This window comes from Eutrigla gurnardus, assembly GCF_963514095.1.
Source record: "Eutrigla gurnardus genome assembly, chromosome: 11".
NCBI classification, from domain to species: domain Eukaryota; kingdom Metazoa; phylum Chordata; class Actinopteri; order Perciformes; family Triglidae; genus Eutrigla; species Eutrigla gurnardus.
Genome location: NC_139925.1, coordinates 20,672,828 through 20,697,608, shown reverse-complemented (window position 1 = coordinate 20,697,608; position 24,781 = coordinate 20,672,828). Strand labels below are relative to the sequence as shown.

At 41.8% G+C, this 24,781-nt stretch overlaps 2 protein-coding genes across 3 annotated transcripts; both read left to right on the top strand.

Annotated features, from left to right (window-relative positions):
- The first annotated feature begins 7,879 nt into the window (after positions 1-7,879).
- On the top strand, positions 7,880-11,532 carry LOC311021453 (protein FAM161A-like). Of its 2 annotated transcripts, none has more exons than XM_084022028.1 (4): positions 7,880-8,049; positions 8,894-9,138; positions 9,924-10,088; positions 10,236-11,532. In XM_084022028.1, exons 1-4 carry the CDS (start codon positions 7,945-7,947, stop codon positions 11,047-11,049), a joined length of 1,329 nt encoding a protein of 442 aa, XP_083878154.1. In that variant the 5' UTR covers positions 7,880-7,944; the 3' UTR covers positions 11,050-11,532. The 2 variants fall into 2 exon arrangements, with proteins under 2 accessions (XP_083878154.1, XP_083878153.1); XM_084022027.1 differs by having other exon boundaries at positions 9,921-10,088.
- Positions 11,533-12,202: 670 nt separating this feature from the next.
- Positions 12,203-23,977, top strand: LOC311021251 (uncharacterized protein). Its single transcript, XM_084021706.1, has 7 exons — positions 12,203-12,362; positions 18,452-18,585; positions 20,114-20,236; positions 20,407-20,434; positions 20,562-20,588; positions 22,986-23,130; positions 23,723-23,977. The coding sequence occupies exons 1-7, from the start codon at positions 12,332-12,334 to the stop codon at positions 23,766-23,768; spliced, it is 534 nt and encodes a 177-aa protein (XP_083877832.1). The 5' UTR covers positions 12,203-12,331; the 3' UTR covers positions 23,769-23,977.
- The last annotated feature ends 804 nt before the right edge of the window (positions 23,978-24,781 follow it).

Here is a 24,781-nt window from a genome sequence, read left to right as displayed (position 1 = left end):
GCTTTCACTGGAAAACAATATGGAGAAGAGCTGGAAACACCTGCACAGGTCTGGATACTAAGTAACCAATTAACATTAGGACTCGCGATTTTTCCTATTTTATTTAACAAACAAACAAAGGAATGGGTGGATCAGAGGTCATGCGGCTCATTTTTTTTGCGGCACCAGGAAGTTGCTGACGTCCTCCCGGATCATATTCTCAACACACACATCTTTACATCCATCACAATATTGTGATCCGTTTTTTTTTACATCATAGTCTGCTATTCTGTTCACACGTCATCGATCACATGTCCGTCCTAGAAGAGAAGACGGATCTCTCCTCATGCTCTACTTGAGGTTTCCTGCATTTGTTTTGTTTTTTTGCCCATTAAAGGAGTTTTTTTCTTGCCGGAGCGAAGGAGGGAGTCATATGCTGCACAGACTGTGAAACCCCTCGTGGCAAATTTGCGGTTTGTGATACTGGGCTGTATAAATAAAATGGACTTGACTCCTGTGTCTTAAAATGATTCTACGACAAGACAGGTGTTTCATTTTCTCTCACTGGAAGCACAAAACATAAAAACAAATGCCAAGTTTATTGGGGAAAGTTTTACTTTCGGTATAAAATCACACAAGATTAGAATAAGAAATATAGAAACGTTTATGATGACGTGACCCTTCCTGTGTGCATCTTCACACAACTCTGGCTGCTGCCCACATGTTTGTAGTGACTCGGTGATAAACTGTCATTTTGGTTGGCCTGAATTTTAATAACAACAAACAGTTGTGAGTTAATTTATTTAATTATTTCTTTGGAGCAATGAGTCTTTGTGTTACTTTCACGTGTTAATAACTTTATGCTTCATGATTCAATATTTACTTCTTCTTCTGAGCGCTCACTTGACACGTGCTCACTTTTATTGTTTTGTTTTTATTGAATTTTTTATTTTTTTTACCGGGCTGAACGGTTGAAGTTTCAAACGGTTTAAAACTGTTTTAAACCATTTCAAAAGGAACAAAACCATACCAAAAAAATGCTACACATCTACACAGTTTGGTCAGGTTTAGTAAAAACAACCTGTTTTGACTTACAATATGACATCGAGACCAAGCAAAACAAAAATGTACTTTTTATGTTTAGCCAACAAAAGTACTTACAAAACTACTATATGGGACACTAAGATCAGTCTCCTGGTGAAAGCCTGTTCACCCAGACCTCCTCACTATGTGGACGTCCTCATTTGACCTGGTAGCTCACTGGCATGAAGTTTATAGTTGAGACGACATGAAAAATGCCCTTTTTAACACATCCCAGGTCATGTCCTGTGCTCATGTGAGCTAATGCTAACCAATTTCATGGATAATATCATGACATCCATCCATCAACCGCCTGAAACTTTTAGAGATAAGTCGTTATGCGTGGAGCCACATCCCTCCCTCAGTCGCTCATGTTCTGTTTCACTGAGAAATAACTTTCGTTTCCACTGAGTTGAGGCGTTTCCACAGTGGCTGTGGTTTGAGTACCTTTGCTGCATGTCATCACATCTCACTCATTTCCTCTTTCTCTCTCCCTATTAAATAAAGCAGAGAAGTTTAAGAGCAAGATGTGTAAATAAGCCCATATGGTTATTGCTGAAATAAACCCAGAGGAAGAAGTGATATGTGAATATATGATATGAAACTGCATAAGAGCTGCTGTTTACTTTCTATTTGACTGAATGTTTGTCGGTTTTTCAGAATTGACAGTATAGGTTGGTGGGCGTAAACCTGTAGATGTAGGTTAAAGTAACACCTTACCCGCAAACAGGCAAAACATGTTCAAGCAACATTTTCATAATGAGCACAAAAACAAAGGGAACAAACTAGCAAAAGACATTATGGCTTGGATTTAAGTGACTTTGAGTCCAAACATAACGCAACAAAAGTCAACAGTCTGCTGGTGAAAACCCTGTGTGGCTGCTGAGACACGACCTTCTCCCCCTGTGGACTCATTTAAAAACTAATTTAGTATACGCCGAGAGGAAATGTAATCCACGCCAAAATGCATTTCCCTCGACGCGGAGTTCACAATGCAGTTTCGTTGTGTGGGAACGTACATGTTTAGGAGAGGCTGGACTTTGAAGGCTGTTCACTTTTTATGGAAGCCAAGTAATCGACAGAGTTAGGATGTTATGGTTACTTTGCAGTGTTTGCAATGAGTGTGTGTCCAGCAGAAAGAGAAAGAAAACACATTAAGAGTGATGAAACGTACAGTATGTGCACTGCAGCTACAAGACATGCTGCTCTCTCTCTGTCTCTCTCTCTTGCTTTTGTCATCATTATCACTCTCTTTCATGTGTTTCCACCGACTGACATTCCAACAGGGTTATATTTGTTCTCTGAGGGCTTGTCGAAAGGCATTCTGGGAATTATGGGAAAAAGCCATGGAGGCCGAGATAAATCAGATAAACCACGAACTTCATCCAGAACAAGAATTCCCGGAATGCATCGCAGATAACAACAACAGCGAATGGATGCACTGTGTAATCAGTTACACCTTAAAATGTACTCCACGATGGGAAAACATATCTGAATATCTGCCACCGTCCACAGCCTCCATGTGCATAGGGCCCCTCCCCTCAGATGTCACCAGGGAGGCTGTGTGTTGGTAAAGGTCAGATGGGTCTTCACTTACGCTCTCTTGGTGGAAAAGCATGAAAAACAACATTTACACCATGTGACACATGAACTCCTTGCAGCCAGCGAGGCAGTGTGAGTGCTGGAATCAGTATCCGGCAGAGCAGACGTCTTCGTGGGCCCTTGTGGACTTTGGCGGGATAGGCGCCGGGTAGGGACGCCATCCGCCCCATATGAGCACCCTGTTCTCAAGGGCGTCAAATAGCGACACACAAGGAACTTTAGCTTCTGTATGAGACACATGGAACTACAATGTAAACCAGGGCCGTAAATAGAGACAGGGCAGGCAGCGTGGTTGCACCGGGGCCCCTGGAGTGGGCGGGGCCTATAGAGAGAGCAGTGTGCAGAACAGGGCCTTGTGAGTAGTTCACACTGATACCTTGAAAATACGCCTGTGCTCAAAAATAGAACTTGCATTATGTTAAAATAGTGTGATTTGGTATTTATGCCGTTCAAAAAGCAAACCCATCTCCATCGTGGTTCCATTTATTTTTATAGCTTAACCTTAAAGACAAGCAGTTTCTGTATGAGTGCATGAACACAGTGACTAGACTCCGGTTAAATCTTTGCCTGGGGTACCAAACAAGTCAGCGTGGCAGAAAACACCAGCATGGGCATGTTGTTCCTGACGTCCTGCAGAAAACACACACGCAGGACCACTTAATGACTAAAATACATTTGAGATACCTCATGGAACAATTTATTCCTTGTTTGTGCGTAAAAAAAAAACACATTTCTAAAAAAGGGAGCAGAGAACACCATCTTTGTGCAACTCTGCCTATCATTGCGTGCCATTACGTCTGGATTTAGGGCGGTAGCCATGTTTGTCTGAGCCTTATATATAATCAGCCTCTCATTCACAGACCCGGCCGTGTAACAGCGGTGGTTTGAGGGACTTAATGAGCGGCGCTTGTTGACAAGAAAAACAAACAGGTTGTGAAGTGGGAGGTCAGCAGACGGGAGAGCCGCTCCACGTCTGCATCAGCACATGTTGCAGAGTTCAGGTACTAGAGTGGGGGGCGTTCACCTACGTATGTTTCTGTGAAATCATAACTTGTGTATGTGAGGTGGTGTGAGGTGAGGTGAGGTGGAGTGAGGTGAGGGGGATTTCCTCCTAAACACAGGCCTCTTCCGGAGCAGTTGAGGTTGTCTGCAACAGCAATGTGGCAGCAAAAAGGCCCTTAGTTTGCTGAACGAGACAGACTCCTGGCAGAAGAGTTTAAATTCAACAAATAGTTTAAATGTAGAAATAAGACTAGAATAATGAGAGCGAGTTTATTCTCAGTAGGGATGGGACGATGGAGGATTTTATTGCAGATTGTAAATTGATCACGGAGAATTAATGTAAATATCGACATGCATGACTTGCTGTCTAGTACACTATCAGTGAGAAATAGAGCAGATTAAAAAATAGAGGCTATAAAAAGTTTTTCACTTCATCTTTATTCATGCAGGGTGACCTTATGATTCATGATCATATTATTTAAGATCATTTGATTGTTTTATAGAAAAAGGTGTCTTATCTTTGATACAATACAAATATTTATTTGATAACAAAATGTAAAGTGATTTCAGCATGTTTTAATGGCATTTTTAGATACATATTTTGATAGTTATTTAGATAATATCATGAATTATTACGCAATTGTTTTGGCCGGATAATCGTGACATTACATTTTCATATCGTCCAATGCCGAACAACAACAACAACAACAACAACAACAACAACAACAACAACAACAACAACAACAACAACAACAACAACAACAACCACCACCGAGTGACAGTTATGAAATTGTGTTGCTTCTTTCCTGATGTTTGTCTTATTACTTAAAAAAACTTCACACATCTATTCACAGTTATTGGTAGTTGACATAAAGTGAATAATAACATGAAACAGACGACACATTATCAGATTTCAAAGGTTTTAAATATATAAAAAGAAAAGGCACCTCTGTAATATTTTAAGCTTATGCCACTCATACCGACTGCATGTCATCCAATTCTTTGGTATCATGTCATCTTGCTGGAGCAAAGAGTAAACCTTATTTCTTTAACAATCCGTGAAGGACATGATGCACGGGTTTGAGTCTGAATCCAGTAACGAAGAGTTGAAAGAAATATCAAATATACAACATATCGCACATGATGACTGAAGTAAGTAAAGTGTATTGAGGAATAACTTGAAGACAAATAAAACAAGTAAATATTTTTTTAAAAGATGTGCTGATTTGGCCTCTGGAGGGTTTTACGTTTGTTGTTGTTTCTCCTTGACCTTTATGACCTACCTAACCTTAAGCACAATCACCTACCATGACTTTGTATTTATGGTAAATCTGCAGATACACCGTGAACGAACATATCTCTAAGTAATTTCATTGGATGTCATTCATAATAATATACGTTGACGGGCCGCTGAGATACAAACAAGAGAATGAAATCCCACTTCAGATACGAGATGTTTTAGGAAGCCGCCGTTTGTCCAGAGCAGAGCTGTGGCTTTGTGCAGCCGCTGTGCTCGGTGTGGCGGAGGACGGACTGTTTACTCAGCCCCACTCTGACTGAACACTGCCACCATTCATCCCCCGCCAGCACGCCGAGGAGCCCGTGGAAAAATGGACACACACATATACAGCAGACGTACAATGGCCCACAATGTCAGTAATCCGTCAAGTTCACAGCACGCAGTGATGTACACGGTCTGCTGACAGATACTCATCAAACAGCTGACTCTTTATGCACAGTGGAAATACATTTATACATGAATCAAAGTATTTTTATACACATTATTGTATCATTGTAGAGATTAAAGTTCCTGACTTGTATCAAGCTTGCAGTATATTCTTCTCTAAACTCTCTCTAAACCTTCAGAGGTGCATTCTGGGATATTTCTCTCTTACCAGCGGTCCTCGACAGGTAGAGCGCACACAAAGGGCCGTCTGTACCACGAGCGATGTGGAGGAAAAGTTCAGGGGAGTTTGAGAGCAAGGTGTTCCTAGAACTGCAGGAGGAGTCTGAACCAAAATACCACCAGCACAAGGTGGAAAGAACACAGTGAAACCACCAAACCACCACTGTTGAAGATCTGAAGGAAAAAACGATTTATCTCTGACCAGAATCACATTTAAGGATTGTTCTGTAATGTATTGGTGCCCAACACAAACATGCTTAGGTAAATTAAAATAAAACACGAAAAGCAATATTTGAAAAAATATGTACAATAAAGATAAATATGAAGAATAACTGTTCAATAAGTACTTTGAAACAAAAAGAGTAGAGGAATACAGTAAAAACATGAAGCATGCGGTATAAAATATGAAAAAAAACTATGTTTGCTTGAGTTATGAATACATATTTGCATGTATATCTATATCTATATGTTTGCATGTATATGCATTTACTATATTAATATTTTAAAGTAAAGGAGGTTTCGTGTACATTTCATAGAAAAACTGGAATTTTATTATTTTCTTCGCAGGGAAGGCAAGAGAAGCAGAAAGTACAACACCTCCACCGTGTGGACAGACATTGTATTGCATGATCGTAAACGCCACACTGTGATCCCACGTGACCGGCATACTGTAATAAAGGACATAATAATAATAATAATAATAATAATAATAATAATATGATTATATAATAATAATAATAATAATAATAATAATAATAATATAATAATAATAATAATAATAATAATAATAATAATAATAATAATAATAATAATAATAATGAATTCACCGAGAAACAGAGTCCATAGAAACGTAATTCAGTAGGAGAAGCCTCCAACATTAACATATGCACAATGCAGGAAGCAGATATGGATGTTTATAATTATACTGTGGAATACTGTGGGGTCTTTATGACACTCCTAATTATATAGTGATGTTATTGTGACCACAAATTATATATTGTACTAACATTTGGGTGGGATTCCCCTAAAGCAGTGGGCCACATGGTGGGGCCTCGCCTAGAGCTGGTACCACAGATAAATGTGGAGCGTCACAACATTTTGAAACTAGAGAGAGAAAAATGCAAGTTTTCAAATTAAAAAAAAAAATGTCTTCGAAATATGGCATACTTTCATTCTTTTGGGCCACTTATGTCACTTTGTAGTTGCTACATGTCAATCATAACCTGTTTCTTGATTTCAAGGGGCCATGAGCAACAACGAAACCCTTCTTTGTGTTCTGACATTTGGCTTTAACGACTCTGAATCACCCTCACCCTGTCTCCTCTCCTTCGGTCTCCGTCCCCTGCCGCCTCAGGCGTTTAGGTAGAGTGACAGGAGACGAATAGAGGGAGACAGGAGACAGATGGGCAGAGGAGTTGTAGCACGAGCTGAAGACCTGTAATGACAGTGATGAGAAACCAAAGTAAACCGATTAGCACCGTTGGGTTGTGGTTTGTGTTCTCCCCCTCCAGCTTCATCCGTCAAATCCCCCAAAAACCTCATGGCTGAACTGAGGCCAGTTCTTCCCTCCACTTGATCTCTTGAGAGGCAAATGTTTCACTGTCACTGGACCAGAGAGGTGAGCAGTGCAAGTGGACACAGATAGTTGATCACAACAGTGACCTACAGGCCCTTTATTCTGGAAACCAGCATTTCCTCCACTGGAGTCAAAATAGTGCAGCGATGGATGCAGTTGCATGTTTAAACAAAACATTTCAGAAAACGTGTAATACAAAATTAATTGTTTAAATGTAATCAACTGGGGAAGTTCAATGTGATTATATATAAGTATATAATATTTTTTTACCCTGTTATGTGTATTCAAAATGTCTGTAATTTAACAATCCATATCATTTAAGGCTGTCTTCTCTAAATTCATTTTTTTTAGCCAGAAATCTCCATTTTTTTAAGGGAGGGAAAGCATACGATACTACAGTTTCCTCATAGAGTTTACTTGTGATATATTATGCATGATTACCAATAAAGCCCTGTTCAGATTGTATCATGTCTGCAGTCAGTCACCTCTGTGGTGTCTTTCCACTTCTTTGCCTTCACTCCTGCAGATCTTTTTGCAAACCCCAACAGGTGCAGGATGCTGTATAAGAAAGTTAATCTGTAAATCAGATTGTCCCCACAGACATCTATGTGTCTTTGCATCTCGTCTTCGAGTGAAAAGCACTGGACCGTATGGACCATCTGGTGAAATCACGAGACCTGCTGATGATAAGAGGATGAAGCCTTCTGTCTGCACCACTTTGTTCTAATCTTTGCTGGCGCTCTCTGCTCGGCTGCAGGCTGTTGTGAAGTAGCAGTGTTGGTGGAGAACAAGGAGGACGATGGCAGCGAGGTACAGCTCACCCTCACTGGAAAACAAGGACTTTCTGGCTCTGTATGGAGGGGAACAACACTACTTTGTCACGGATGAGGACTGCAACAGTGAGGTGAGCCTCAAAAGAGAATCAACTACATTAAAACTGCCCGCAAAATATCCCTCGTAGACAAGACTCACACGATTTCAATTTAATGCATCTTATGACTTTGATTCTAATGATTAATCCAAGCAAGTGAGATTTCTTCAAAAATGTTAAGTCTTTTAAGTGATTTAGAGCTTATTCGTTTCATGCAAGGTAGAAGAATTAACAATGTGAGCAGAGGAGTATATTTAAATAAATGCAAACTGTTTTATAGTTGGAGATACTTTAATACGATGCAGTATTATACTCACATACATGTGATTGATAGTTATTAAAAACGGGTTTATTTGACATCAAATAAAGATGGAAACCACTAGTTGACCCCACGATCCTCACCTCGGCTCTTTACTAATGCGACCACAGTTAAATGGAATAGATGCAATGCATGCATTGCTGAATTTTTGACGCACATTTTCAATGATTAAATGCTTCTCCCACACTAAGTCAAGTTAAATGCAACAAGACTGTTATCAGTAGGTTTTCACATAGGCCTACAAGGCATTTGCTTTGGTGTGTTGGTGCATAACAAAAACAATATAAATGATTGCAAAAATCCTCAAACACATCAATAAAAATACAATAAAAATATGAAAACAATATGTTAAGAATACACACATGCATCCAAATAAAAAATGGAAGAGCTGCACAGTTTTTAGAAGTGGGAGTTTTGTGCAGAAATGTGTGTACCAGAATGCACCAGAGTACAAAGGTAAAAAGGAACATTATGAGGCATTACTACCCTCACATGTTGCACTACTAACAATCAAACAGCCCACATGTTACATTGTTATTATGCTGATCCACCTAACAGGAGTACGATCTGGATTCAGAGGGCAGCGAGGAAGGAAAGGGGGGCAGAGGTATTCGCAGGTCTCTGTCCCTGGAAATCTACGGCCTGCAGAGGGAGCCACACGTCTACTTCTCCAACCAGGAGTACTACAGGAGGCTGGAGGAGCTGAAGACGGCTCACCTGAGGAACATGGCCGACCTGGAGAGGATGTACATCAGCCAGGCCAGAGAGGGCCACGCAGAGGAAGAGGACAGACTGTCAGTCAAGTACGTTAGACTCTTGCATCGAGCTGCTTTTACACGTCTGCGTTGGTGAATTCACAGAAAGACTTCAAATTAAAAGTATAAATGAACCTTATGACTACACATAACTGCAGTTTCAACAGAATATCCGTTAGCAGAGGTATATCAATAATGTGAAATGTACCGGGGAGATGGAGGAAAAGAGAAGCGACCACACGGTTCACGTTGTGTTTGCCAATCAACAGATTTGATCCACCTGAGTTTATTGTACACATCCTTTTAACAACAATAACTTCCGGTGTCCTACAAAATAAGAGCACTACCCACTAGAGGGCACATAGACCAACATTTTAATGGCAGATTTCCGTTCAGGTGTAAATTCATTTGTATCGCAATTTAAAAACAAAACAAGTATGTGTACATTGTGCAACTGCTTTAACGAGAGTAGAAGTACATTCATATAAACCAACTGAGTCGACAGAAAGATTAGGAAAAGACCTAATCTCTGACAAAGAATCAATTCCAATCCATGTAAGCAAGGGGATAGGATGTGTTTTAAAATATTAACAGATACAGATATTAGAGGATCTGCTTCACAATTAAATATTCCCCCTGCAAATGACCAAAATTTGATATTGTAAAGTGCTGTTTCATGGTGGGCGTTTTATACAGGGTTGTGTACTGTATATTATATATTATAATGAATTATTAATTTGCCTACAGCAGCCTTTTGCAAAAGCTTATTTTAGATTTTTAAAAGGTGTCTTCGTTGGCAGCAAAGTAAGTCTGATCTCTGCACCCTCCAGTAGCGGCGCTGCCAGAAAACTGCAGAGGATCAATTCCCAGGAGGAGCTGGACTTCCATGACTCATCCAGCGGTTCAGATCAATCAGAGCTCTATGGAGGGGACAGCACGGGGGAACTGGAGCTGGATAACCTAAGGAGGAATCCTGACCAGGACCGAACCTTTGAGAGGTTGGTGAAGTAGTCGCAGACATGTTTTTAAATTTGGCTATTTCTGGAGAAGAAGCCTGGATAAGGAGGACGTTTTTTAAGATTCCTAGATGACACTTCATCAGTTCAGATGATTTGACACATTTCACCCTCCTCTCTTTTCTCCAGGTATTTCTTGCTGAGCCCTGACGAAACGACCACTCAGAAGCAGTTCTGGTTCCAGGCCTCCCGTCCGACTAAACAGGGAAGAATGTCCCGTCAAACTGGGGTCAGGGTTAGGTCAAACTTCAAGGTCACCGTGCCCAAACCCTTCCAGATGATGCTGAGAGAGGAGGAGAGGAAGAGACACAAGGTGCGGACTCGGTCTGAGATCGAGTTGGAGAACACGTTGCTAAGACGGGAGCTGGAGGAGCTCCAGGAATGCCAGAAAAAGTTCCGGGCATCACCAGCACCGGCGCACATACATCTCCCTCTCTACGAGATGATCAGCCGTCGCCCCATTCAGCGCTCCAACCAAAGAGGTAGCAGTCATGGCAGCGACACAAGTAAGAAGGCCTCTGCTGCTTCGCCACAGCCTTTCCATTTCCTGGAGAGAGAGAGGAGGAAGAGGGAGGCGAAGATCGTGGCAGAGCTGGGGAAGCTGGGGCCCGAAGAGGAGCGACGGGGCTTCAAGGCTCGGCCCATGCCCAGCTCGGTGTACGGAACCAAGCACAGAGCGAACACCGCCACAGGCTGCAGGGTTTTACCCATCTGCGCTCTGGAGAGGGAGGCCACGGAGGGCCAAAGTGATCCAAACTCTGGCCTGGAGCCAGACTCCTCTCCCAACTGCCGTAAGCCTCAGAGACGTCCGTCCTCCAGGCCAGTGAAGAAGCAGATAGAGCTGTCCATCGAGATGGTGAAGGAGCGGGAGTGGTCCTACAACGACCTGCTTAAAGCCAGCCGGCCCCGGCAGCCAGGGGGCCCCCCAGCCTCTGCTCTGTAACAAGAGTGACTGCATCAGTGTGTGAGAAACAGTGTTCAGAAATCAAGGAAAGTCTAAGTAACATATGGTTAAATGTGTTTTTTGTTGTGTTTTCTTCATGTGTTTCTGTTTTTTTTAAGATAAACTCACTTTTTTAATTACATCGGTAAAAAGGCATCAAAAATTCAAAGACATTTTCTGCTTTGCACTTGTTTTAATTTTACAACACACTACGTTACAAAGCACTACACTGTTTCTTTCATTAGACACGCGTAGACACAAGCTCAGCTCTTTGTGAGAACTTTGCAAACATGGAGGGCGAGGTCAGAGGAGAGCAGTGATGTGGATCAGGTGATGATCCAGACCACAGGATCAATAAACCATCCACCAATTACAATACTATTGCTTTTGTTACCATTGCGCTGTAATGTATTATTATTGTTTCAGTAACAGTACAGACATTAATACATTCTATTGATTACTGACTTTTGTTTTCTGTTGTTGTAAAAAAAACCTATAATGTCAAGAAATAAAAAATAAAATGAAAATGATGTGTTCATTGAGAAGTGACTCGGTGTACTGCAACCATCTTTAACAGAAGCCTGTCTAAGGAAATGACAGGACTAAAGACAGCAGTGTTTGGTAGAAAATACATCAGTGTGTTGTTGCTGCTTCGTCATTCAGACGGTGCTGGTGCACCAGTAAGGATTGTTGTGACTTTCATTTTGATGTAGAAGTTCAATAACATTTTATTTTATTTACATAGCCCCAAATCACAAATTTGCTTCAGAGAGCTTTACAATCTGGACAGCCTCCAACATCCTCAGTCCCGGGACCCTCCATCGAACCACGGGGAGAGGAGGAGGGATCCCTCTGCTAGGATGGACAGACTTGTAATACACAAATATACAAGCGGCGGTGACAGCAGGCAGGAAAACGAGTAGAGCATGATAACCACTGAAGAGGAGAGCAGCAGTGGATACAATACAGTTAGAGTGACTGAGAGGTGTGTTTCTGGTTTGTGGTGTGTGTATAGGTTTGACACAATGAGCCACAGTTCTGTCACTGTTCTGTAAGGCTAATAATGTTTCCGATGTCCCCTCCCCCTCCCTCCCTCGCCGTGAGAGCGGCGATGTGATAGGATATGGTAGTTGATATGATAATTTTGGAAGTATAAAGGGTCGGATTATAAACGAAAGCACACAGACTGGCAGAGAGAAGAGGACGCACACGACTGCTTTGGTTGATTCCCGAGAAGAAGCGTTCTTTGTGCAAGTGCGAGTCACGCGACTCAGGTGCGCAGATGTTGCGGAATGCGCTGGTGTTGATGTCCCGTAAGTAACTTTCTTACTGAATAACCGAAGCCATACAACATACAAGTCATCTTTACTTATAATTCGTTGGCGGTATCTTTAGTCTGGATTCAAGTATGCATTTATAAAAAACATAGTTGGAATGTTGGATCGTTTTATTGTTGGGGCGTTTTTTATTTGATTTACTCGACGGTGAGAATCATGTTGGACAATAGAAACACAATTAACTGCAGAAATGTTTCATCATTCGATTCAATTAATATATTCATTATTTATATGAGATTTCGGGTAAGCAGTGGCGAGCGGCCATTGATTGGTTTGTTGATGCTTGTTATAGTATTTCAGAGGTTATTTTGCGCATGTTAATGCGGACTTGATTCCTTGTAACCAGACTGGCATGTTTTGGTTTTGATGCGTGTGGAGGTTGGATGTGAAATGTGCTTATGTGCTGGCATACAGGCTTGTAATAATGGATGTGTTTTGAGTAAGTCCCCGCTCTGAGGCACGCGCAAGCCCCCCCGGCCAATATAAGTGACCCCCTCCCGAAAGCCGCGGTATAGTTCGCACACTGATGGACAGGTTTCTAGGTGAAAGCAGTGCTTGAATTGGGCCGGTACTCACCAGTACGCAGTACCAGGACTTCTGATTTTTACCCATCTGCGTACCGTTACTTCTTACAGCGTACCGCCACCTCATGACGCATCTAGGTACGCATATTGTAGATATTTTATCATGTTGTGGATACCTATAATAAGCTATGCAGTTGATGAATCTGTCTTCATTTTAGATCGACAAGATTCAGTTTAAAAGATTTTCGAGAGCTTGCGGGAGGCTGCGGCGCACTGTCTCTCCACACTTGCCGTCAGTCGAATGCATTTCAGGGCATACCGTAAATCCTCTAATATAGCCTCAGCCAAAATCTTCGCGACGCGAACCTGACAATCCATCCATCCATCCATTGTCTACCGCTTATGTATTCAGGGTCACGGGGGGGCTGGAGCCGATCCCAGCTGTAACCTGACAATCTATTATCATCATTTATTTATGTACAGGGAGCAGAATCCATCCCTGGATGTAGAGGACTAGACAGAGGAATTCAAGAGTGAGTATCTAAGTTGTGATATCTTTATTCCAACACACACACACACACACTCTCTCTCATTCTCTCCTCTCTCTCTCTCTCTCTCTCTCTCTCTCTCTCTCTCTCTCTCTCTCTCTCTCTCTCTCTCTCTCTGGGACTAGGGCAAGCAAGTTGAGAGACAGAGCAAACAAGGAAGCAGAAAGCAAGTAGCTACAATAAAACCACACATAGTTGCCATCTCACTGTACATTGTATCCATTTAGATAAACAATATTTTCCTGTACAAAAATATGAACAAAATAAATTTGAAGATACGGATTGAAGTTTTATTTTATTTATTATTTTTTTTTACAGAGAAATGTATGTGTGAAAATTATCAACTATATAGTTTATCTAAGCAACTAGTATAGGGTTTATCTAGGTAAACCAGGCAAAAACACATGGTACCCACGAGAGCGACAAGCGCGTGTGCTGTGCAGTTGCTGCTGATTTAGAGTACTGGCACCTTTTTTATTCCAATTCAAGCACTGGGTGAAAGTATGCCTGAGCAGCAGACGTTTGAAAAACTACAATGACTGTTCCTTTTTTTTCGCTCGTCCCATTAATTTCAATGGGAAAATTTCGGTGGTTTTTCGCAACAGCTTCGCACTCAACTGTTTGGCAGTACATGTCACCGAGCTCAGCTGTCACTCAAGTACTACCGAGTACTGAGTACTACTGAGACTCAAGTACTGAGAACTACTAGGTACTATGTATTGTCAAACGTTTGGCTACCAACATGCTATACTAACAAGTGCTACACATTACATGGCACTTTCATCCCTATACTGCCACCTAGTGACAGAATCGGGATAAAACAGTCCCAACTACATTCCCCCCCTTGAGCATTGTGCTTCTTCCAGTGAACACAACCACTAACATACTATCAATCTTGTGAAGTAAATCATTTCTAAGACAAATTTCCTGAGCAGCTATAATCACACACTTAAACTCTTATTAACACGGAACTAAAAGTAGACTAACAATCATAATAGAATGTCAATTGTTTGTCTATTAGCTATGACACAGAATCACAATCAGTTTCAACATCACAGTTTTATCTTTCTCTCTTTTTTTTTCAAACAATTCATTCAACACTCAAAGTCCTTTAAATAACTTGGCTTGAACACACTCCTTTGCGGCCATCGTGCAGCTGTGGCCTGCTGAGGTGACTGGACTGGCAAGCCTGGAGGTGGGCTGTCAGTCACTGATGACATGGCATTGTCGGGAGCAGGTTCTATACCATCCTGCATGCTTCCCTCTGGAACTCCGCTGTTTCCTGCAGGAATGGAATGCTCCGACACTGTAGCCGCTGCTGATGTCCCCCGTCCCAGGGTTTCCATAATCTTTGGTTCAATCCAGTCCTTGTCCTCGGATCTGGCTGACATGCCTGCGCACAACACTGTCATCTCCCAGCATGACCTTATAGGAGACAGGACATGTGATTTTGGTTATGACCCCGGGAATCCACTTAGGTCCATGACTGAAGTTTTTTGTGATCACTGTGTCTCCCTCCTGGAAGATCCTTCCTGAAACTTGGTTGTCATGTTCTTTTGAATGCTTTGTTTTCGTTCGAACCTTTTTCTGCGGTCTGGATGAATTTGGTCTAATGTTGACCTTAACCTCCTGCCTTGTAACATTTCCGCAGGTGACAGCCCAGTGGTGGACTGTGGCGTGATGTGATAGCTAAACAGCACTCTTGACACCTATGTTGATGCTCCCGTCACATGTCTTCTTCAGCATTGACTTGAATGTCTGGACTGCGTGCTCCGCACAGCCATTGGACGAAGCATGATAAGGCGCAGAGTTGATGTGCTCAATGCCATTTTTCTGCATGAATTCTTTAAATTCTGCACTCACAAACATGAGTGTCTGACATATGTGTCCGACATATTATCGGACACAATTGTCTCTGGTAATCTCTGATTGCTACAGCTCTTCCGTAGACATTCAATAGTAATATCGTTGCCCATGCACGTGTGCATGACATCAGAGCAAGTCGGGATCAGTCGGGCACAAAACTAACCGGCATGTATTGTGCGGCGATCGCCGGCAATCGATTCTGCACAGGCCTGGCTCATCTCGAACGAGCCTTATGTTAGAGACTTCAACCAAAGTCTTGCATGACTCAGTTTCACCAATCAAACATAGCCTGGCAGTCATATGATACCACACAAAATCTCTGCGGCGATTATAGATATAATGTTTCCCCTCTATAGATATAGGCATACACACACAGCAGCACAGTGTTGGGACCTCACCATTGAGACTACACAATGCGGCCTACACAGAGCCCAAAAGCCTTCACATGCGGTCAGAACAAAGGGACAAAGGGGATTAAAAACTACAACCGCCATTTTAGTTTCACTTCTCACCGAGGTGCGAAGTGCAATGTCACACAACTGGTGCCCTATTGGCTGACAACCACAGGTACCCCAGGGGGGGTCCCCGGGAGCAGCCGTGAGGTATATAACCCGGCGCCGCCTTAAGAACTTCCTCTCTCCACCATGACTTTTACGTCTGCAGCATTTTCCTTTGTCCTAGGCCGCAGTCTTTCCCCCAAACTCGCTGGACGAGCAACAGACTGTTTTCCCTCTCTTTTTCTCTACTCGCTATATTTTCTTTTTTTTTTATCATTTTGGATCCTGAGGAGACCGCCGTGACCACGCGACTCTCCTGTTTACCCGCGGAAGGAAGAAAAACACTTTCTTCGTCCCAGCTGCCAGCAGGACGGATAACTTCTACGACCCGTTCGTGTCTGAAGTCAGCTGACTAAATCGCCGAGCCCCGTGATTTTATTGTTGCCTGCAGAAGGGAGAAAACACTAACTGTTTTTCTTCAACTAAGTTGATCCGCGAGGAGGATAACTTCTACGCCCCACCCTCGCTTGGATTTAGCCGGCTTGTCGCACCCTCCGTTGCCGAACGAGGACTCGCGAACCACTGTCCGTCGCCGGTGTCAAGAAACGCCATCACCGCACGGGACGGAAAACCTCACATCGACAAAAAGTAAGAGGCTATTTGTCTGGGCAGAAGCAGACATTCGATAGTGTAGAACATGCTTGTAATTCTTGTTAATGTGTTTTAAGTTTTGTTCACGGACCGCCGAGTCCGTGGCTTTCTGTATTGTTGTATTCGAAGGCTGATTGTGTACCCACGCCGCTGGGTTGATTTCTGTTACGGTGTTTTGACTAAACACCGTTTAGTCAAAACACTAAACACCCCCCCACACGTATCCTCCACCAGCTGTTTGCGTCTCCGGACACTGAGGACATAGCTCCATCTGGTGGCTGTACCGGCCATCTCCCCCTCTCTCGCTATTCTATCCGACATCAGTGGCTCCGCCCCTGAACACTGAGGACATAGCTCCATCTGGTGGCTGTACCGGCCATCTCCCCCTCTCTCGCTATTCTATCAGACGTCAGTGGCTCCGCCCCTGCACGCTGTGGGAAATAGCTCCATCTGGTGGCTGTACCCGGCCATCTCTCACTCTCTCTCTATTCTATCTGACGTCAGCGGCTTTGCCCCTGAACGCTGTGAGGAATAGCTCCACCTGGTGGTCGCGCCCAGCCATCTCTCCCTCTCTCTCTCTCTCTCTCTCTCTCTCTCTCTCTCTCTCTCTCTCTCTCTCTCCACACACACACCCACACACCAACACGCACACACACATGCACACGCACACACACACTCCACGTGTGTCTCTTCCCTTGTTTAGCTTAGCTTTGTGTGTTAGGTAGTTAGGTAATAAGGCTTTGTTAATTGCAGTGTTATTGATTGTGATCATTATTACTGATTTTAATAAATCTTATTATATTATAACTAGCGGTCTCTTGTGCTTGTTGTGTATATGTCACTGGATAACAGCAGGTTGTGAAGGCTAGTGCTCGAATTTCACGCCTTTTTAATTGTTTGATTGTTTTTATGCTTCTATGCCAATGATCACGATGATTGGCATGTGAGTGTAAAACCTTTATATTGAGACTGAATACAGTTTTAGGTTATCTTTTCCCTGATCCCAGGGTGGTGCCCCATATATTCATGATTATATCATAATAATATATGAAATATAATTATTAATATCGATAATCATATTGACATTAATTATTAGCTGTTGATAACCAAATCTGCTCCTGCTACAACCCCAACACCAGTGTGAGAGGATGAGTGGACGATCATGGTGGAAACAACGGCGTGTGATTCCAGATTGAGTCATTTTAGAAACAAAGGTCCAGACATCCAGACTCGGAGGTCTGTGAGCTCGGTAAGGCCGGCCTGGTAATGGTGCTCTGCCCTGGGCCAAGCCCACAGCCAGGCCTCCCTCCCTCCTCCTGGTCGTCTTTCACCAGATGCACCAAACATCTCTGGCATTACCAGTGGAGCGTAAAGGCTGGTTTCAAAAGCTTTGTTTTGAAAATGAGTGACAGTCTGACAGAAGAGAATGTTTTGAAGCTACTAAATTAAGCAAGTTGAGGATTTATTAGCGTTTCTTGGGGCTGCATTTTGTAAATATTTAATTTATTATTGTTTTAGTAAAAGGGATATTGTTTGGCAATATCTGAATTGGCACATTGATATTTTATATTTTCTCTATTTTACATTCATGCTCTGATTATTGAACCAGTAAATCAGAAGTTACTCAGCAGTAACTCAGTATCTGAGTAGTTTTTTTCACTGAATACTTTCTACTCAGGTAACTGTATTTTGTATGACTACTTTTTACTTCTACCTGAGTAAAACTATTCTAAAGTAACAACAGTCTTACTTGAGTACAGTTTTTGGTTACTCTACCCACCTCAGCCGTTCACCATTCTTCAGTTTGTGGGATTGCTCTACATTGGAGATTCATTAAACACCATGTTACAGGCAGTAGAATGCTTTCATGTAAGTTTGGCATCTCGGTCATGAAGACGAACATAATAATGCTCACATGATCTTTGCTAAAACAACGTTATCTGAGCAGCAGTTTTCTCTTGTGTTTCTTCTTCCCCCAGTTGTCGTCATCGTGAAGGTTTGCAGTGCTCAGGAGGACATTACCTGCTCCGTCACTCAGGATGGTGGATCGACTCTTTACAGTATACCGAAGTTCAAAGCGACCCACTGCCTCTACCAGTGGATGAACAGCACTGTGAGTCAGACAAGCCGGGATGGTTTTATTCTGATGTGACACATGTTGTCTGTGTTAAAACAATCACAGGGCAAAACACTATGCATACTTTCTCATGGTAGACATGATTAGCCTGTGATAGCACTGGTGTAACTTATTAATATCAGTGATGAACCCGTGCAATGCACAGGCACAATGGAAGTCCCGTGATTAGGACCAAAAAAAAGGTGAAAAACAACTTTTTGACAGGTTGATTTTTCCAACTTGGAAAGATTAATAAAAGTTGGAAAGTTATGTCAGGTGAAATTTTTGTTGCTGTTATAATATTAATTTTGACCACAAGAGGCCCCGTATTCTAATTAGAACTAAAAGCATTCATGTTTTCTTCCAGGTGAGTTGTAATTCACATAACTTTACCTACGTGTTATGTCCTATTCAGAAACACTTTCTGTTATATGACTTGAAATCCTCGTAACATACCGATAGCAATGAATACATGAAATGCTCCGACATAAAAAAGAAAAAAAAAAGAAAGAAATCATCTATGGCTGTGGCAGGACTGTAAAATCCCATCCAGAGAAAATAATTGGACGGCCTGCCTGTCGTCAATGCTTACTTCCTGATTCCTGATTGTGTGCATCGTGAATGAAAATGAAGTGTGAATAACATCTCACTTTTTTGTCATTGTCTCACTTTTCTATTTGTTTGGCGAACACTGAGGTGTTGTTCTTATTGAGGCTTTGATTATGCGTCACCACTTCCTGTTTACACAGTCACTCATGACTGAGACAATTGCAACTTCACAGACATTTTGCACCAATGCACTTTTCATTCATGAATACCATCAGGCAGGAAGTAACACATGACATTTTCTCTTTGTTAGATCCCAAACATATTTCTAACTATCAGTAATTTCACTTCTATGTCAAGTACTTTGCTACATTCAAGTCACATCCCTTAGCTGTTTGGGAAATACACACCTGTCCATTCAAATTAAGGATCATCATTATCAGTTATTGTTAAGATTAGCATGATTGTATTTACACATAGGTGAAGAAAAATGACTACAACATCCAATATTAATCCTGAAAATGATCCTGACAAAAAAAAGGAAAAAAATGTTTTTACCCGTTCCTAGAGATGAAAAAACCCCCAGAAAAAAGTGACTTTGATTTGAATAGTTTTGTTAATGACATAAGAAGGGTTTTGCCAGAAAAAGCTTTCAGACTTCACCTGAATGTATATTTTGATGTTTTATAAATATCACTTCTCAGGGCTCCTGTAAACACCTGGATGGACTAGTTAGTGACACCTGCGTTTGACTTTTCTGACAGTTAGTCCTGTTAACTGTAAAAAAAGTATTGCAAGATATCACACATCTTCAGGTCTAGTTCTGTGCAGAAGTGTTTCAGTATAATTTGTGACACGTGAGCTTGTTATGAAGGAGGTGATGGTCGAGGTATGTGTCAACGGGTCACTGGTCATGTGACCTGGAAATCTGAACCAGTTTGTAAAACTGTTGTGATTTTTTTCCATTTGTCGACTGTAGAACCACGTGCTGGCAAATGAGGGGAATCGCTTTGACAAGCTGGTGGTGATGAAAAGTGACCGGACTCTTCGTACCTGCAAGTGCTTGGAGTCGGTCCTTTACAGTCGCAGCTGCATCTCTGAGGTATTACAGAGTCAAAACATTACTGCACACATTACCTGTATTATTCGGACTGGAGCAGGTTATGTGTGATGAGAAGATTTAAGAGCTAATGTGGAAATCCCACATTGGAGCATTGTATTGTGATGAATGTTTCAGTAGAATCACTAATACAATCTATTCTCTCTGCTTAGGGGAGGAAACTGATGGGGATCTGCACCAGTGAGTATCATTAGCTGCCATGTTTTGTCCAAAGTGACTTATATGGTTATTTATTTGAACTTTCATTAAGTTTCATTCAGTTTGAAGTAAATGTTATTGTTATTTATACAATGTTCTGTATTTACAGCCAACTGCAGCGAAGATGCCAGCCGAGGTAGGAACAAACATAAATCATCTGTTAGTTTATATTTGTATCGGATATCTTAGAAGTGGTATCAGGTAACAGCTCAGGCGTGATAAACATGTGAACTGAGCATAAAAGGCAGAACGTGTGAATGAAAAACAATTATGAAACTTCTCCACCTGAGTGGGCTTTATGTAAAGGTTATGTGCCACCACTTCCTGTTGACTTAAATACAAAAGTAAAATGAAAGTAAAGACATTACATTTACTCTTGTTACTGTAACAAACTATATTTAAAAAAAGTTTTTTCCTTGTATGTAAGTTGTTTTTTTTAACTCAATGATTGTACTTGTCTGTACTATGCTGCATTTAAGTCACTACGCTGCATTTAAGTCACATCCCTTAGCTTGTGAACAGAAGATGCACAACAAGGCAGGAAAATAAATTATGTTGAAAGATTAGCATGATTCTATTCAGGTAAAAAGAGCACTTCTACCCCTGATTTAATGCACCACCTGGTAAGCACGCTAAGTTAAGCAAATTAAACATTCCCACAATGTAGGGCTGCATGATTTCAAAAATAAAAAAAAACGTCAATGGTGATCATTTTGACTGTTATTGCGATGTGATTGCAAAATTAGAAGAATTTATCATCTTTACATCATCATTCTCATTGAAAAACAAAAGTGATTAGGTTGAAAAGCAAAGCGACTCCGTTGCTTGCAACCTTACAGTTAAAGGGCAACACCACCTACAATAAGAATTCAAATGTTATTTCTATCTCGTACTTAAAATGGCCTCATTTATATAGCGCTTTTTATCCAAAGCGCTTTACAGGAATGACTGACATTCACCCATTCACACACCGACGGCGTCAACCACGTCAACCATGCAGGGCGACAGCTAGCTCGTCAGGAGCAATTAGGGTGAGGTGTCTTGCTCTACATTACATACATGCTGTAATATAGACCTAACCATATTTTAAAATAAAGTAAAATAAGACAAGAACATAAACTCAAACTCAAACTTGTGACTTCGTCAAGTATAAAGACGCCTGCCTTCAGCTTAGTGGTGGTGACATGAAGTCATGTGACTGTGATGTAGTTTGTTTTTTATAGCCCAACGTCAGCTTTTTACATTTGCTGATTGCATTCACGCTTCAAAAATCAGGAAAGTAGGTGCTCATTTCATTTGGGAAGAAAAAACATATATCATAAACATTGTGAGATTGTTTGTGTTTATTAATATTTGTTTGATCTTAGACCGAAGGAATAGCGTATGCATTTTGATTGTCGTTTTCCTTTTAACATCTGTTGTGTGGGGGATTCAAAATGCACACATGATGGGTGTGAATGACATTTCTGTCTGCACACACCTGAAAAGTTTGAGATTTGGGGTAAAAACTTGCTGAGTTGGATGAAGAGATCGTTCTCTTGCCCTTTAAGAAAGCAACAAAGTCTATTTTTGGTAACCATTAATGATGTTCCCTTAAAGCAACACTAAAGAGTATTTAGTGCCTTAAATGTTTCTAAAATAGTTTCAGTGGTTCATCACCTCAAAACCGGGTGAACGGCACTTCAGCATTCGCTCTGCGGCCCTCTATTGACTGTAACCGCACTATGTAACCTTGCCTCGTAGGGTAGTGTTTTTGTAGTTCTAATGAGACAACGAATTTGACCTGCTTTACGGCAAGCCGGTAGGTGGAGGCTCTGCGTGGAGATCAGTGGGAGAACACCTGGCAGGTGCGTGGAAGATACCTTGCAGCTAGGTAGTTTTTAAATTTGCGTCATGGCAGAGCCTGCAAAGAAAAGGAGGAGTATAATGTCCGATGAGGCGAAGAAAAGAAAACGGGAGCAAAAAAAGAGCTTGAACAAGAGTGAATATCGGACCGGCTCACACTCGTTGGCGAGACCTGAAGAGGCTACAAAATGCAAGACAGATGGTGACTTGGGTTTGTTGCTGCTGGACTTGTAAATAATACAGGTAATCATTTTTTCCCAAACAGTGTACATCTGTGTACAATACATTGTCGATTATTTTATTGTCTCATGTTAGCTAAGGCGTTAGCTATTGTGCTAATATAAATGTAACTATCGCTATGGCTCATGTTAGCTAATCTTAGCTAAGGCATTAGCTACTCTACCGTGTCACTGGAAATCGTTCAAATCGTTCATCGTTTTCAGAGCCGGTTCTGCATACAAACAAATAACGTGCGTGCGACGGTAGGCTGCGGTAGGCTAAATTATTTACAACGGCAGTAATGGACAATTCCCTTCCAACCTGTAAGGGGACCGAAGAGGAAAACTTCTTAAGTGTTGCTTTAAACATGCTTGACCACATTATTTGAATTAACTATTTGAATTTTGAAGTAAATTAAAAATGTCGCCTCTCAATGGGTAAAATGTCAAACAATCTGTTCTCTTGGCAGAAATTCTGGATATTACCCACAAATACTGGACCCTTGGCGTCAGCCTGGTTCTGCCGAGGCTGGTGGTGCTGGGGCTGGGGCTGGTGCTGCTGGGGCTGGGGCTGCTGGGGCTGCTGGGCTCGAGGTTCAGAGATGGTGTTAAAAGGTACCTTGAATCATGCTATGAATGTATAAGGTGACCAGCATCTGGTAACATTATCACCATTAACATGTATGTTTCAGCATTACCTCCTGAGAAAAGTAACTTGTTAAATTGCGTTTCTGCTTCTAAAAATGAAAAACACCTTTCCATCCTTTGCCCGTGTTGGTTGTATTGTCCATACAATGCATGCCGGCCTCTGGAATGTATCGACTGTTCTGCCCTTGCATAGCCTCGTCTATGGGATCTGTTACTCTGCAGGCAGGAATGACAGACGCAATAAATCCTTTACAGTTCTTTATTTGATCAAGCTTGTTCCCTCCATGTAACGCCTAGTAGGGATTTTATTAATGATCTTACAGATAGAAGACTCTACACTCTACTCTACCATTGTCCAGGTCAAAATTATTGTAATTCGATTACAGCATCTGTAATATCTATTTATAGATACGGGCTGTTGTGAATTCGACCACAATGATTTTCTCATTTTTACAATGTGTGTTCCCAAAAAACAACAACTGTGAAACACTCGTCTAGTGCGCTACTAATACTGAACTTGACCTCGCTGTTCTCACCTGTCAAGTTTTCTAATCCTCAGAGGCTTTTACTCTTCGGTGAAGACGCAGGACGACGTGGTTGTCTGATGTGGAGGAACTTCGTTTCACTTTTCTACATGGGACTTAATGGTTTAATTCAAGCTCTCCTTCTGATCTGTTACATTTGTTATAATTAATTCATTTCTTCTATTGCACACTTAGATCCACGGCTGTATTAAAATATCTTCATGCGGAAAAAGCTCTTCACAGCATTCACCTACATTTTTTTTGGTAGCATCGTGCTTTCATTACTACATTTTCATATCAGATTTCATACATACATACATTCAGGGCTGCACGATGGTGTAGTGGGTAGCACTCTCGCCTCACAGCAAGAGGGTCCCAGGTTCGATTCCCGGTTCGGCCCGGCTCCTTCTGTGTGGAGTTTGCATGTTCTCCCCGTGTAAGCGTGGGTTCTCTCCGGGTTCTCCGGCTTCCTCCCACAGTCCAAAGACATGCAGGATGGGGATAGGTTCATTGGTGACTCTAAATTACCCGTAGTTTGAATGTGAGAGTGAATGGTTGTTTGTCTCTACATGTCGGCCCTGCGATAGACTGGCGTCCTGTCCAGGGTGTACCCGTTTTCCAGTGATAACGAGATCATTTTGAAGTTCGGTAAAGTTGGAAAGATATTCACAGAGTCGAACTTCCGGGATCAATAAATCAGAAGTGAAACGTTTTTCAAACACAAATGATGCCTCTGTCTCACCGTAATATCATAGACTACGAGCTACAAGCACCAAAACCCCGATTTTTTACATAAATAAGCCGTCCTGCGAGCTGAACGGAGAACATTGATCTCCATGCGCAACCGGCAGCCGGGCGAGTGCGCAGGCACCGTCTGCAAATTGCAAGACAATAAATAACTCCACTGTTATACAGTAGGCCGCAGATTTGTTTTTGTCAACAGGAAACATTTTCATTCAATAAATTTTCAAATAATATGTGATGCGCAAATGCAGCTCACCAACATCGTGGCAAGGTGGCCTGGTTCAACGCATGACTCGTTCATTCTTACTAATAGCATGGTTGGTAACAGGCTGGAGGCTGGCACGGTGCGC

Bases quoted from the DNA above. Each gene is read 5' to 3' on its own strand.
- LOC311021453 (XM_084022027.1), top strand. From the start codon at position 7,945: ATGGCAGCGAGGTACAGCTCACCCTCACTGGAAAACAAGGACTTTCTG. The intron at 9,139-9,920 runs GTACGTTAGACT...TGCACCCTCCAG, and splicing joins GAGGACAGACTGTCAGTCAA to TAGCGGCGCTGCCAGAAAAC. The intron at 10,089-10,235 runs GTTGGTGAAGTA...TCTTTTCTCCAG, and splicing joins CAGGACCGAACCTTTGAGAG to GTATTTCTTGCTGAGCCCTG.
- LOC311021251 (XM_084021706.1), top strand. From the start codon at position 12,332: ATGTTGCGGAATGCGCTGGTGTTGATGTCCC. The intron at 18,586-20,113 runs GTGAGTCAGACA...TGTCGACTGTAG, and splicing joins ACCAGTGGATGAACAGCACT to AACCACGTGCTGGCAAATGA. The intron at 20,435-20,561 runs GTGAGTATCATT...CTGTATTTACAG, and splicing joins ACTGATGGGGATCTGCACCA to CCAACTGCAGCGAAGATGCC.